This window comes from Calonectris borealis, chromosome 20 (genome assembly GCF_964195595.1).
Source record: "Calonectris borealis chromosome 20, bCalBor7.hap1.2, whole genome shotgun sequence".
In the NCBI taxonomy this organism is placed as follows: Eukaryota; Metazoa; Chordata; class Aves; order Procellariiformes; family Procellariidae; genus Calonectris; species Calonectris borealis.
The window spans coordinates 9,891,643-9,903,840 of NC_134331.1; the positions used below are offsets into that span (position 1 = coordinate 9,891,643).

The 12,198-nt window shown below is 50.0% G+C and overlaps 1 protein-coding gene across 1 annotated transcript in view; it reads right to left on the bottom strand.

Annotated features, from left to right (window-relative positions):
- SHISA6 (shisa family member 6) overlaps positions 1-10,080 on the bottom strand; it is a 256,743-nt gene extending 246,663 nt beyond the window's left edge. Inside the window, exon 1 of the mRNA XM_075169770.1 lies at positions 9,404-10,080. Coding sequence (XP_075025871.1) covers positions 9,404-10,080 — 677 coding nt within the window. The remainder of the gene's footprint in view (positions 1-9,403) is intronic.
- Positions 10,081-12,198: the final 2,118 nt, after the last annotated feature.

The window sequence follows — 12,198 nt, forward strand, 5'->3', positions numbered from 1 at the left end:
GTAGCTGACAGCAGACCCAGGCTGAGAGAACTCCAGGTCCATTTTTGTAAGTGGCTTTTCCTACAGTAACTTTCACACTGTGAAACACTCCCATCTTCCACAGCCACTACCAGTGCCTTGGCTTCCTGACCTCAGCAATTCCAGCATAGTGATTTGCTTGTCTCCTGCACCCATGGGGAGAAATTACTTGTTCTTAAGTGTTCTGTGGACTGAAGGAGGAAGGATTTGCTTGATATCACTGAGAAAGCTTGAGGCAGGGCTGGGACCAGAGCCCACAGTTTCCCTAGTCTAGTGCGCCTTTCACTGGCCAAGAAAGCTCCATCTGAATAAACACATCCCAGGTATCCCTGGCTGTTTGCCAGTTTTTTTCAGGACCTATCTGTGGAAATGCAGAACTCATATCAGTGTCCCAGGGCTGGCAAGGACTTTATGGACTGTATTTGATGGGCATATCTCCAGTCCACACATGACCCTCTCCTCTTGGGCTGGAGAGAAAAAACACACAGATCCTGGGGAGACAGGGAGAAGCAAAGAGCTGAAACAGAGAGGAATGTCTGGTTTAAGAAGTGAGCTTCTGCAATGAGCTCTGAGACACATCGGATAGTGTGATAGGAGGGAGTACAGTGCAGAAGTAACATTCACCTGCAGAGGCTGAAGGGACCTTACAGCCAGAGAGAATGTGAAGTTGCAGGGGCTGTGAAGGACCAGCTCACTTTAGCACACCCTGCCCATTCACCAACCCAGCCGAGACCTGATGTCTTAATTACCAATGAGGTAACAGCAGGCTGGAGGAATGCTGCCCTTCACCACAGTCTTTTTTGAAAGTAGTGTCCTGTTTTCCCAATATCCACGGATTTTCAACACTAATTGATAATATGAGTGTGGGCACAGGTATCCCTTCTACTGAAGACAAGGGGAGCTTTGCTGGCAGCTCCAACAAGCTGGGATGTGGCCTATGGGAAATAAGATTGGAGTAGAGAGGTCTGCGGATGCTGGATAGGAAAAGTAGATGGGAAGAGCTGACTATTTCCAGTAGTGCAGGTTGTACACATGCAAAACTTCTGAAAATCCTCTCTCTTGGAGTCCTTATGTACGGGGTGTTAGAAAACAGAATTGCCTATCCCAAGTCCCTGTGAATTTGGGAAAGAATGGAAAAAGAATGACCAAATGGATCTGGCAGAGCACAATAAAAAGAGCAGCGTCTGGCTCAGCTAAAAGCCTGCTAAAAGCATAGTTGTTATGGAGTTTGTGGCAGAACTCCAATCAACTTCAGCACAGCCAGGATTTCACTACAAGTCTTCAAAAAAGGAGTGAGGTTAAAGACTCCCCTTCGCTCTCTTGCTAACCCAGAAAGAAAGAGGCAGTTAGGCTGAGAGAGATGATTTATCCAGCAGTGGAGCCAGCTCACCTGGAAGGGACAGGTCTCTCCAAGGGAGGGGGATTTCAGTCACCGGCAAGTCACGCAGAGCACGGCCGTGGATTATTCATGGTTTGGTGCCTGTCCTCAGACCTTCTGCACGCCTTGGGAAGTTTCAAACGCTGACCACACAGAGCCACATGCTGCCCTTGACCGAACTGGGTCCATGCTATCCTATGAGATGGGCTCCCACACTGCCATTTCTGCCAGCTGAGTGCTGCTTGCCCCTGTTATTCCCCCGTGCTCGCTGCCTTTCACCAGCTCTCCCCATCTCTGCTGCCTCCTTGGCATCACCCCCAGGGCATGTGTCTGGCCACGCTCTCTGACAGTGCTCGAATCTTACTACCAGAAGGATGGGGCTTTAATTGATTACACAAAAACCACTGCAAACTGATACACGGAGGGAAACACCACGGGGATGCTGCTGCCAGCAAACCCCTCTGGGAGGGGCCCTCCTTCGTGTGGAAGTGACTCTGCCAAAGTGGATCTTGTTTCTGAAAGTGCAGGGGCTCAGCAGTGTACTAGAGATACACCAGTCCCAGGTCAGGAAAAGAGATAACTGGTCTCTGCAGCTGCCAGAAACAAAAGCAGCTGGTGCTTCAGACCAGGGTTTCTGGGGAGGAACACTGGAAATGGTTTTTCACAGTAACCTGAGTGAGCATGTGGTGGACGCCCGTACACGTGTGTGTGTGTGCATGTGTGTGTACAAGAATAAGTGAATGCATCCATGGAGTTAAGAAGGGAAAAAGACTAAGCATTAGGACACCCTTCCAAGAGCGAAGTATTTGTGCACCTGCACCCAGCATAAGTGAGGAAATATTCTTTCTTAAAAATAAATACTACAAGAAAAAGTCAGAAGTCTTCTGAAAAATCTTTATGCCAAATACAAGAATTATTTGTGAAGCTCCTGGAATTTAGTCTGGCTTTAATGACAGATTTCACTGAAACCTTAATTACGAATGTACTAAGGACCATATTGTTACCCCGGATTATGACAGCAGAATGAGGCTGACAGTTTTCTTGACTCTCTCTTCTTGGTGAACTCAAAACTAACACATAGATGACATAATTATATTATAGATACACACTCACTGTATGAATCATGTATGTGGAAAATACATTTCAGGTGAAATAGAAGTAGTGCAGGTGTAACAATGATAAATCAACAAGAAAACAACTGTCACTGTGAGGTCATCTTCTCTCCTGTCTTTATAACGTGAGGAGGAATCAGCAACTGGAAAGTAAAGCCCTTGTCTTTGGGACAGGTTCTTTAGGATATATATCAAGAGTAGTAAATACCAGCAGTGCTTACACTGCACATCTTACACAAGTACTTTACACATCTAACACTAATACACAAACTGAATAAGTGTCCTACCATTGCTGTGATATGGGCAAGGAATTCACTACAATTACTAAACTCACAACGGGTAATACTAGTTCCTTTGAATACTGATACAGCAGGTCCAAAGAGAAAGAAACTGTTACGTAAAGATTTTGTAATTTAAAAGTTGAAATAAATCTTTCCAACTGACATTTCTTCGCAGAGAGTTGTTATACTGAGCAGAAAGTGGCCAGGGCAGCAAGGGTCAAGACCTACCTCTAAAACATTATTAGGTTATTTAGGGACAGCGAGTGAAACGAAGAAGTTGGTGCCTCCAGGAGTCACGTCCCCCAGCACCACCGAGGGTGCAGCGCTCACTGCAAGCCAGAGACCAGGCTGCCACCTGCTGTACTGTCAGGACTGTTCCTCAAAGCATCGACCTTCCCTGGCTGGCTCCGACCCCGTTATCAACCCGGCTACATCCCCCTCTGCTTGAGAGAGCAAAAGGGAGACTCCGGAAAAGAGACACACCGAGAAAAGAAATCACGGGTGTTGGGGAGAACTGAAAGCAGTGTTATTGTACAGAAAAGGAACTCAGCACTGGTCTTGATCGTGGAAAGAAAATAAAATAAAAATAGTAGGTCTTGCTAGGTATTTTACAAGCATTAAAGTCTGCAGGAACTGTAGACTGGTACAGCTGGTACAGTTTTTTAATCTGTTATTGTTTGTGCTTGTGTATCTGCATGCATAAAGCCAGTAACAGCACTTGGTGGATATGCAGAGCTTTGAAAAAACACATGAGTGCACGCAGAAGCGGTTTCATGCACAAGGTATCTATTTTGCACCAAATCCTACATTGTAAGCGCAATTAAGGGACTATAAACTTATTGAAGAAAACTGTACTTTCTCTGAAGAGCCCTTTCATTTCAACAAAAGAGGTTGGGGCAAGAGCTGAACTACAGCACAATATTTATTGTGAAAGAATTCCAGGCTTATCTGTCTGGGTAATGAGACATTTGAGACCTCCATGCAATGCAGCGCACACAGATCTAAGAAAATACAGATTGCCCATGTGAGTAGGGGCAAAAGCAAGCAAAAAGGCACCATGATCTCATTTTCCTGATAAGGTTCAGATCTTCTTATGTGAAACAGAAGTTTTAAAAGGCATCTGATCTCCAAAGACACACAGATCAACTGTTAGTTAAGGATATAAGAGATTACAAAACTAAAAGAAATAGAAGTTCAGAGCTAGGCTGGATTCCCTTGACGTCTTATGATGGAGGGTTACTAATAGAAAAAGTTAATTAGAAAGTAGAAAAATATCAAATAAATGGGAATTAGAGACACAGAAATGATTTGGTGAAGGCAGCATGGTTTCTGAGAGTAGCTTCTCTTACTGGGAGAAGTTCAAAAAGAAAGGAGAAGACTCAGAAGCAGCCAGTGGAAGTCTGTAGCCAGGCAGCCTCTGTGCTGTTACCAAAGCCAGTTTCTTTATAAAATAGATTCAGAGAGGAAAGCATGGCAAAAAAAACCAGTCACCAGACTGTGCAAACTGTGTCCAGAGCTTCAGACTGAAGCTTCCCCAGTACATGTAAGTGAAGCAAAAGGGAAAATATTTTGTGCAGGTACATGCATAAATCCTTGCCTTGATTTAGCTAGCTGGGAATAGACAATTCATCAATGCAAACAGGACAAGATTCAGGTCTTCTTCCTGCATGGGAATTACCCCAACTACACTAAGGTGCGGTATTGCTTTGAAACAGAAGAACAAGTCATGAGTAACTTCTCTGAGGCCACAAGATTGTGCTTTTTTTTCTGTTTTAGCGTAATCAAGTCTGACACATGCTTGTGGACCTATATTCTGTGCACTATGGGAGGGACAGGACACTTTAGAGAAGAGACTCAGAAACCACCAGGAATAAACAATACAAAGCAGGGCAAAGAGCAGATGAAAGGCACGTGAGTGAGTCAGATGAATGAGAGAGTGGAGTAAAAAAAAGTGGAGCATAAAAACAAATCAGTGGAAACAGAAAGAAAGCAGTGACAGCATCCAAGAAAGAAAATCTTCTGTATAGTTCCTATGGTGTGTTTGTAGCACTCTCTCCTTGTCTTGGGGAGGTATGAAGTTTGATTGTTTGGCTTAACCAACACACACTAGTGGAAAGCAGAACTGAATGAGCCAGCTGTGATCACAATTTGAAAAACTAAGCCTAGAGAGAGATAGGTTTCACAAGCTTCACTGTTAGCGAAGAAAGCTGAAACTAGCTACCCTCCAGCGACCCCTCTAGCACCCGCAGGACCCAAGAGTTGTGGTGAGATGCAGCCTGCAGGAAGAGAAAACCATCATGCAAAACCGTGCATGCAGCCTTCCCAGATCTGTGGACAAACAGATCCATTGCCTCTGATTCCTGTTGAAGTTCAGAGCCGTAGAGTAAAAATGGCAAGAAATTGATCAATTTAACTGTGGCCTCCACCCCGGAAAAGGATGCTAATTTATAAAAACAGTCACTTATTATTCACAGAGCAGAAGATGCAAAGGCAGAGACGAAAGAAAAGAGTAGCACAAATATCTTTCCTCTTTGTAGCAACAAAGATGCCCTAGGGTAATGTGAAGCACTCTGAGCAGAAGGTGCTCCTTGCCCTTCTCCCTTTCAAAAGCCAAAACACTCATCGGGCACACTCCATGCAAGGAGAGGTGCAGAAGACGGCCTTTTAGAAGGATACAGAACTAGTTTGTTGGGGAAAATCCCAGCGCTGCTTCTCAGCAGCTACATGAGAACAGCTGGGCTTCCACCACTGCCCCAGGGCCGTCACTGCCACTGTCTGCCTCTGGCTTGCAAGTGAGGGCTTTGGCTGCCCATGCGGCAAGCAATTGGTAACATTTCAGACTCTAGCTGCAAACTATAAACAATTTCCAATTTGTGCATTCCTAACTCAGCAGAGAGTGCAATGGTTACTGTTGCTGAGGGCTAAAGAGGGGTCATAGAGCGATATTACTAGCAATGAATTATTTATGTACTGTAACGTGGGGATTTTTAGGGTCATGGCCATAGGAAGAGAATATTCTGGGTCACCCCTCCGTGCTACAGAAAAACATTGAGAACAAACCCAGCTTTGAAAACAAACAACTGATATTCCTTGTTCACCATCAAAGATTCCCTAACTCGTTCCCATACTGAAAGTAAAGTGAATACTCTGCCCACTTAAGAAATGCTTAAGGAAAAAAACCCTGACAAACAGATGAAAAGAAACCATCCTCACAAATGCAGTCAGAGAGCAACAGCAGACAAAACGGTGCTGGGTATAGCTCTCAGAAATAACCCCAGTTTCTATCTGGAGTCCAGCATGCATTAGTTCTGGCTGTGTAACTCCAAAGCAAGATCCAGACAAGAGGTAGTCATATACAGTCAGGCTGAAAGATCCTATAATTATTAAAAAATCAGCTAAGTTTAAAGCATTACAAGTGTTTCTGTAAAATATGAATATTTTAGCTCCTGTTTTCCAAAGCTCTTCCACTTACTGCTCTTAGAAATGAACTTAAGTATCAGTGACTGATACTGCTCAGTCCAGAATCACAGCAGTGCCTCTGCTTTAAAGGTGTGGGGTAGTGCGTGAAAACAAGACCGAATTTTCAGCTCTGAAATGCACATGCATATCTCAGTGCACAGACAGCCTTTCATTTCACATAAGAGTGACAGTTCTCCTGTGAATTTGTAAACCCTCCTTTCTATCAAAAGACATAAAATGAGCCCTGCCTCCATCAAAATGTTCTTTCTAACTGAGTTAATAAGGATTTTCTGTAAAAGCTGGATGAGAACTTAGCAGAGAAATAACATCCACACACAGTACTGCTAACCAACCATTTACGATGAAATAAAATTTAAAGTGTGATCTTGCTTATGGTGAAGTGCAGGGAAGTCTTGCTTAATCTTCCCTAGGTGTGGGATACTGCTCATGATGGGCTGTTTCTAGCCCACTGTAATAATTTCTGTTTATACTGTTGTTCTCCTCATCCCAGAGGTTTTGGTGGGATGCACACTGAGTTTTAATGCAGTTGTCATCACTACAGTGAATTATTCTGGATGTTACACTTAACTCCAATTGACACAACCTCAAACAGATAGAAATCTGACTACATTCTAGTTTTCTCCTTCCCTGTTACTCAGCAGCAGTTCTCAGAGACAAAGAAAGACAAACCATTCCACTCCTCATATTTACATTCTGCTAGAGCGCTGATAGCATTTTTCCTCAGACTGATGCAGACCCTGTCTGCTGGAGATGCGCTTCATAATATTTAAGCCATCATGCAATGTTGATCAAGTTCAGGTAACACAGCTCTGAAAGGTATAATCTTTTACCAGCTACCATATTATAGAAGTCAATCAACTCCTTAAAATGCTCTGAAAGTCAAGCTTTCCAAGCACTCAATCTGCCATTCATACTTCTACACACAGGTGAATCATTTTACCAGAACTTATCTAAATAAAGAAAAGCAAGCATCAAAGAAATGAAAACATCAGGAATAATTCAGACAAGCCTGGCAACACTGTCTCTGATTTCAAAGGGTGTAGGATCCAACCCTGTAGCACACTGGAGCTAGAGCAAAAGTAACATACGGGCATCCGAGTCAGATTTCCAAATTTAGTGTGAAGATAAGGCCCAAAGTTGCCTTGAAGCCAAAAGAGCTGGGCAGTTGGGGAACTAGCCCTTAGTTAAGAAAATACTTAAAAGAGCCTATTTTCTGACTAAATTACTTTCAGGACCCTTTACTATACAGACACAAGTGACCTAAAAGATATTATACTGTGAAGTTATTTTCTTGCAAAGGCAGAGACCAGGGGCAGGTGGGTTTTGTGATGGAATACATGGGCCAGACCCTCAGGGAGTGTAAACCAGCATTACTTTTTGGCCTTATTGAAGACACAGTAATTTACACCAGCCAGCACCCTTGTGTGTGTAGTCTTATAAAGGGAGGAGTCTAAATAAAACACATCTTCCCAAATAAATAAAAACTGCGTCACTCATCTCTTTTTCTTTGTAAAAAGCTAAAATTTCTTCCCTCAGACTCTGTTGACTGTGATTGAAGTTCAGCCTTAAAAATATGGTCAATGGTTTTAATTGATTTGATTAAAATTTCTTAATTAAAATATTTTTTATGAAGCATTATCTGCTAGAGATAAGGGTTTTCCCCACTCATGCTCACAACTGTTCTTATAAAGAAGCTCCTCACCAATTTTTATGTTCAAACACAGGAACCGCTTGGATTCGTAGCACACAAGATGTACACATCATTTGGAGGGACTTTTTCACCAAAAAACAAATATGAACTGAGAGAGTACATGCATTTGTCCAAAAGGAGAATTGTTATGGAAGCCTGAGCTTTGGCTTTTAAACAGGGTTTCCTCTGACACATCAAGAGTGTCTTCTCTTATTAAAGCTGTTAAAACAGCAATGTGTAAAACCACTGAGAAAAGGATATCAAACTACTTCCCTAGCAGCCAGCCAGAAAGGAGAGACCACTAGTTTGAGTTATCTGGATTTAGAGGGGAAAAGAAATTTAAAAAGAAAGAAGAAGAACACTCCCTGATACCACTGCTTTCCCGAATATCCATTGCGACCCCAAGGCAAAGGCACCCACCAGGAGGACGCAGAGCAATTTCCTTCACACTTTTTAAACTTCTCCCTGGCCGGGCCAGGCAGGGCAGGACCCGCGGGGTCCAGAGCACCTCTGCCGCCCCTGGGGTAGATGGGGGGGTGCCGGGGGGGCAGGAGGGGAGGAGGTGGCTTTGCACGGAAGAGCGGGACGAGCCTTCCGCTGCGCGGGGCAGCGCGGGGCAGCGCGGAGCTGTCCGCGATGCCGGTGCTGAAGGCGGAGCCGCGACCGACTCCACGGGGCCGCACCGGGGAGGGGGGCCGCGGAGGGGAAGGGGAGATGTCCCACGGTGCTGCCCCGAGATGGGAGGGCTGAGCGGGGCACCAGGACGGGTCCCTAGATGGGTAGTGGGAGGGAGGTGGGAGGGATGGTCCAAGGGGTGGGGTTGTCCCTGGACAGACCATGCAAAGGGGGAACCCTTGGATAGATGGTGGAAAGGGAAAATCCTTTGAATGGTGGTGCAAAGGGAGAACTCTTGGACAGCCCTCGCAAAGGAGAAAACCCTTGGATGAGTGGTTCAAAGGGGGACCCCTCCAAGCAATATCACAATGGAAGATCATTTGGACAGGTGGCGCAAAAGGGGAGCCCTTAGACAGCCATTGCAAAGGGGAAATCCTTGGAAGGGTGGTGCAAGGGGGAAACCCATGATCACCCAGTGCAAAGGATAAAGACTTAAATAGGAACTTCACAGGGGGACTCCTTGGATAGGTAGTGCATTGGGGGAATCCTTGGACAGTGGTGCAAAAGGGGAACCCTTGGACAGCCAGTTCGAAGGTGGAATTCTTGGATGGATCATGCAATGGGGAAACTCTTGGACAGGCTGTACAAAAGGGAAACCCTTGGATGGGTGGCTGAAAGGGGGACCCCTTGGATGGGTAGTGCAACAGGGAAACCCTTGGACAGATGGTGCAAAGGGGAAACCCTTGGAGAGGCAGTGCAAAGGAGGAACCTTTGGAGAGGAGGCTGTCCCTAGATAGAAGGGGTGCTGGAAGCAGGGATAGGATCGCACCTGTGTATGTTCATCTCCCGAGGTGGGCGCCGCGCCTTGTCGTAAGCCACCTTGGCGAAGACGCCGGCGATGAGCACGAAGGCGATGGCCCCGCATGAGATGTAGACGGTGGCGTTGGTGCTGTCCTTGTCCGGGTCGTACTTGTTGGCGTCCCCGTCGGCGCCGTTGCTGCCGTCGGCGGGCAGCGCACCACTGGCGGTGGTGGGGTGGGCCCACTCGGGGCTCTTGTAGTTGCGGCACAGGCTCTGGTTGAGCTTCTCGGCGCGCTTGTTGCAGCAGAAGCGGTAGAAGCAGGTGCCGCAGCAGTAACGGAAGCCCGTAAGGCTGTTGTTGCACTCGAACTCCTTGTCCCACTGCCCGCTCACGTCGTAGTACCCCCAGCACGTCTCGTGCGCCGGGGCCGAGCCCCCGCCGCCGCCCCCGCCGCCGGGGGGCGTCCTGCCGCCGCCCGCGCCCTTGCCGCGCCCGGGCAGCGCCGTGGGGGCGGCAGCCCCCGGGCCCGCCAGCGTCTGGTTGAGGAGCTCCTTGCCCGGCTTGGGGGTCCGCCGCGGCGCCGCCGCCCCCTGGGTCCGGTTGCCCTTGGCGCGGGGGGGGCCGGCCGCCTGCGCGGCCAGCAGCAGGGCCAGGAGCTGCAGGGAGAGCAGGAGCAGCGGCAGCAGCAGGTGCCGCGGCCCCATGGCGGGGCGAGGCGGGGGCCGCGGGGCGCGGCGGGGCGCGGCGCGGGGTGGGGGCGGCGGGCGGCGGCGCGGGGCTAGCGGCCGCGGCGCTGCCCCATGGGGGGGCTCGGGGGGTCCCGCTGCTGCCGCGCGGCTCTTCAGCGGCGGCTGCCCGGCGCCGGGCGCTTCATGCCGGCGCGCAGCGAGCGGCGGAGCCCGGCGGAGCGGGGCTCGAGGCGGCGGGGTCCCGTGCCGGCCGGTGCTCCTCCGGCGAGGGGCTGCGAGAGACGGGGAGAGGGTCAGAGCGCGCCGCGCCCCGGGCACCCCGGTCCGCCCCCGCCCGCCCGCCCGCCCCCCGCCCACGGCCTTACCATGCCGGAGCGGGACTGCAGCGGGGCCGCGGCGCCGCGGAGCAGGCGGGCTGCCCGCGCTCCTCGCCGAGGCGGGGGCGGAGCGGCGCGGAGCCGGGCGCGGAGCAGGGGCGGGCGCCGAGCCGAGCCGAGCCGCGCCGCGCCGGGCGCTCCGGATTAGGCCCGCCCACCGCTGCCGGGCCCGCTCCTTACATCACTCCGGGCCGGCGTCACCGCACGCGGGGCGCCGCTTCGCGAACACGCCGGGCCGGCGCCCACGGCGCCCCCCACCGCCCCCTGGCCCGCCCGGGGCAGTGCGCACCGGCTCCGGCCCCGGCCCCGCCTGTCCGGGAGGGCTCGGGCTGCGCGGTCTGGCTCCCGGCGGTGTGCGTGGGAAGGGTCCCTATAGGGGTGTGCAGGGGGGCGTGGTCCCCATTGGTGCGAGCGAGGTGCGGTGCATGGGGTTATGGTCCCTACAGAGGTGAGCAGGGGTGTGGTCCTTACAGGTGTGTGTGGTTATGGCCCCTGTACTTTCCATGGGGATGTGGTCCTTACAGGCATGGGCAGGGGATGTGGTCCCACGGGGTCAGCTGTCTGTACAGTCCCTATAGGTATGCATGGGACAACAGTGCCTACAGGGGTATGAAGAGGCTATGATGGCTATAGATTTGCAGTCGGTATGGTCCCTAATAGTGTGTGCACCGGGTATTGTTCCTATAAGTGTGCATGAGTTTATGGATTGATGTGTGCAGGCAATATGGTCCCTGTGGACGTTTGGGGGCTACATAGACCCTCTAAGTGTGTATGAGTGTTAGGGACCCACTAGACACATGCAGTGATATGTTCCCTATCACAGTGTATGTGGGAGGTATGATCCTTATGGATGTGTGTGAGCAGGTCCTATAAATGTGCACGAGTTTTTTGGGTCGGGGACCCTAGAGACACGTGCGGGCTCCTGGGGTTAATGGAGCCTGGGTGTCCAAACAGGTCTGCCCCAGGCAGCTGAGGGACAGAGCTCCCTTGCCTCTCCAGGAGGTTCCTGTCCCAGGGCAGTGCCTGCAGCACAACCTAGTGCTGGGCAGACGTTGCCCCCAGGGCTGGTAGGCCATGCTGCCCATCAGGGTCATGCTGTCCCCACTGCCCTGCCACCCCCTGCGCAGGGACATGCCTCCCAGGCTTCACAGGGATCGCTATACCAGTCTGGGGCTGTTGGCATCTGCCCGGGAAGATGCACTGAGTCCAGCTGAGTCCCAGTTCCCTGCTGCAAGGACTCAGCTATTGCACCCAGGGTGGAGAAAAAGGCAACCCCCACCCAAACCTGTCTGATACACTCCCCACTTCTTCAAACTGACTCCCCTCCAGGGCAGCTCTGGGGTGCTGTAGGGATGGGCTAGCAATGCCCTGGGCGAGACCTACCCAGTGACGCAGGCACAGCCACCACATGTTTGTTTAAGGGCAGTTCTGAGCAAGCTTCCGGCAGGTGCAGAAGGTTTCACTGCTGTGAGCCACTGGGCCCCCATGCTAGAATTTCCTCAAAGTCCTAGTGCTTCCCCTGTGTCCCATTGCAAACTAAACTAAAGCTTTTACAAACATTTCCTGAAGACATACAAGGCATTGCCAGCTGTAAGGACACACAGAGGACAGAGAGGAATCACAGCAAAGAGGAGCACATGAAGACAGGAACTGAAGTGATGCCCTGTAGCTGTAGCATCTAGGGACCCCGACCCTGCATCCTGTGAATCATTTCCTCAAGCTACCTATGTTTGAATGCCCACAGCTCATGGCTGGG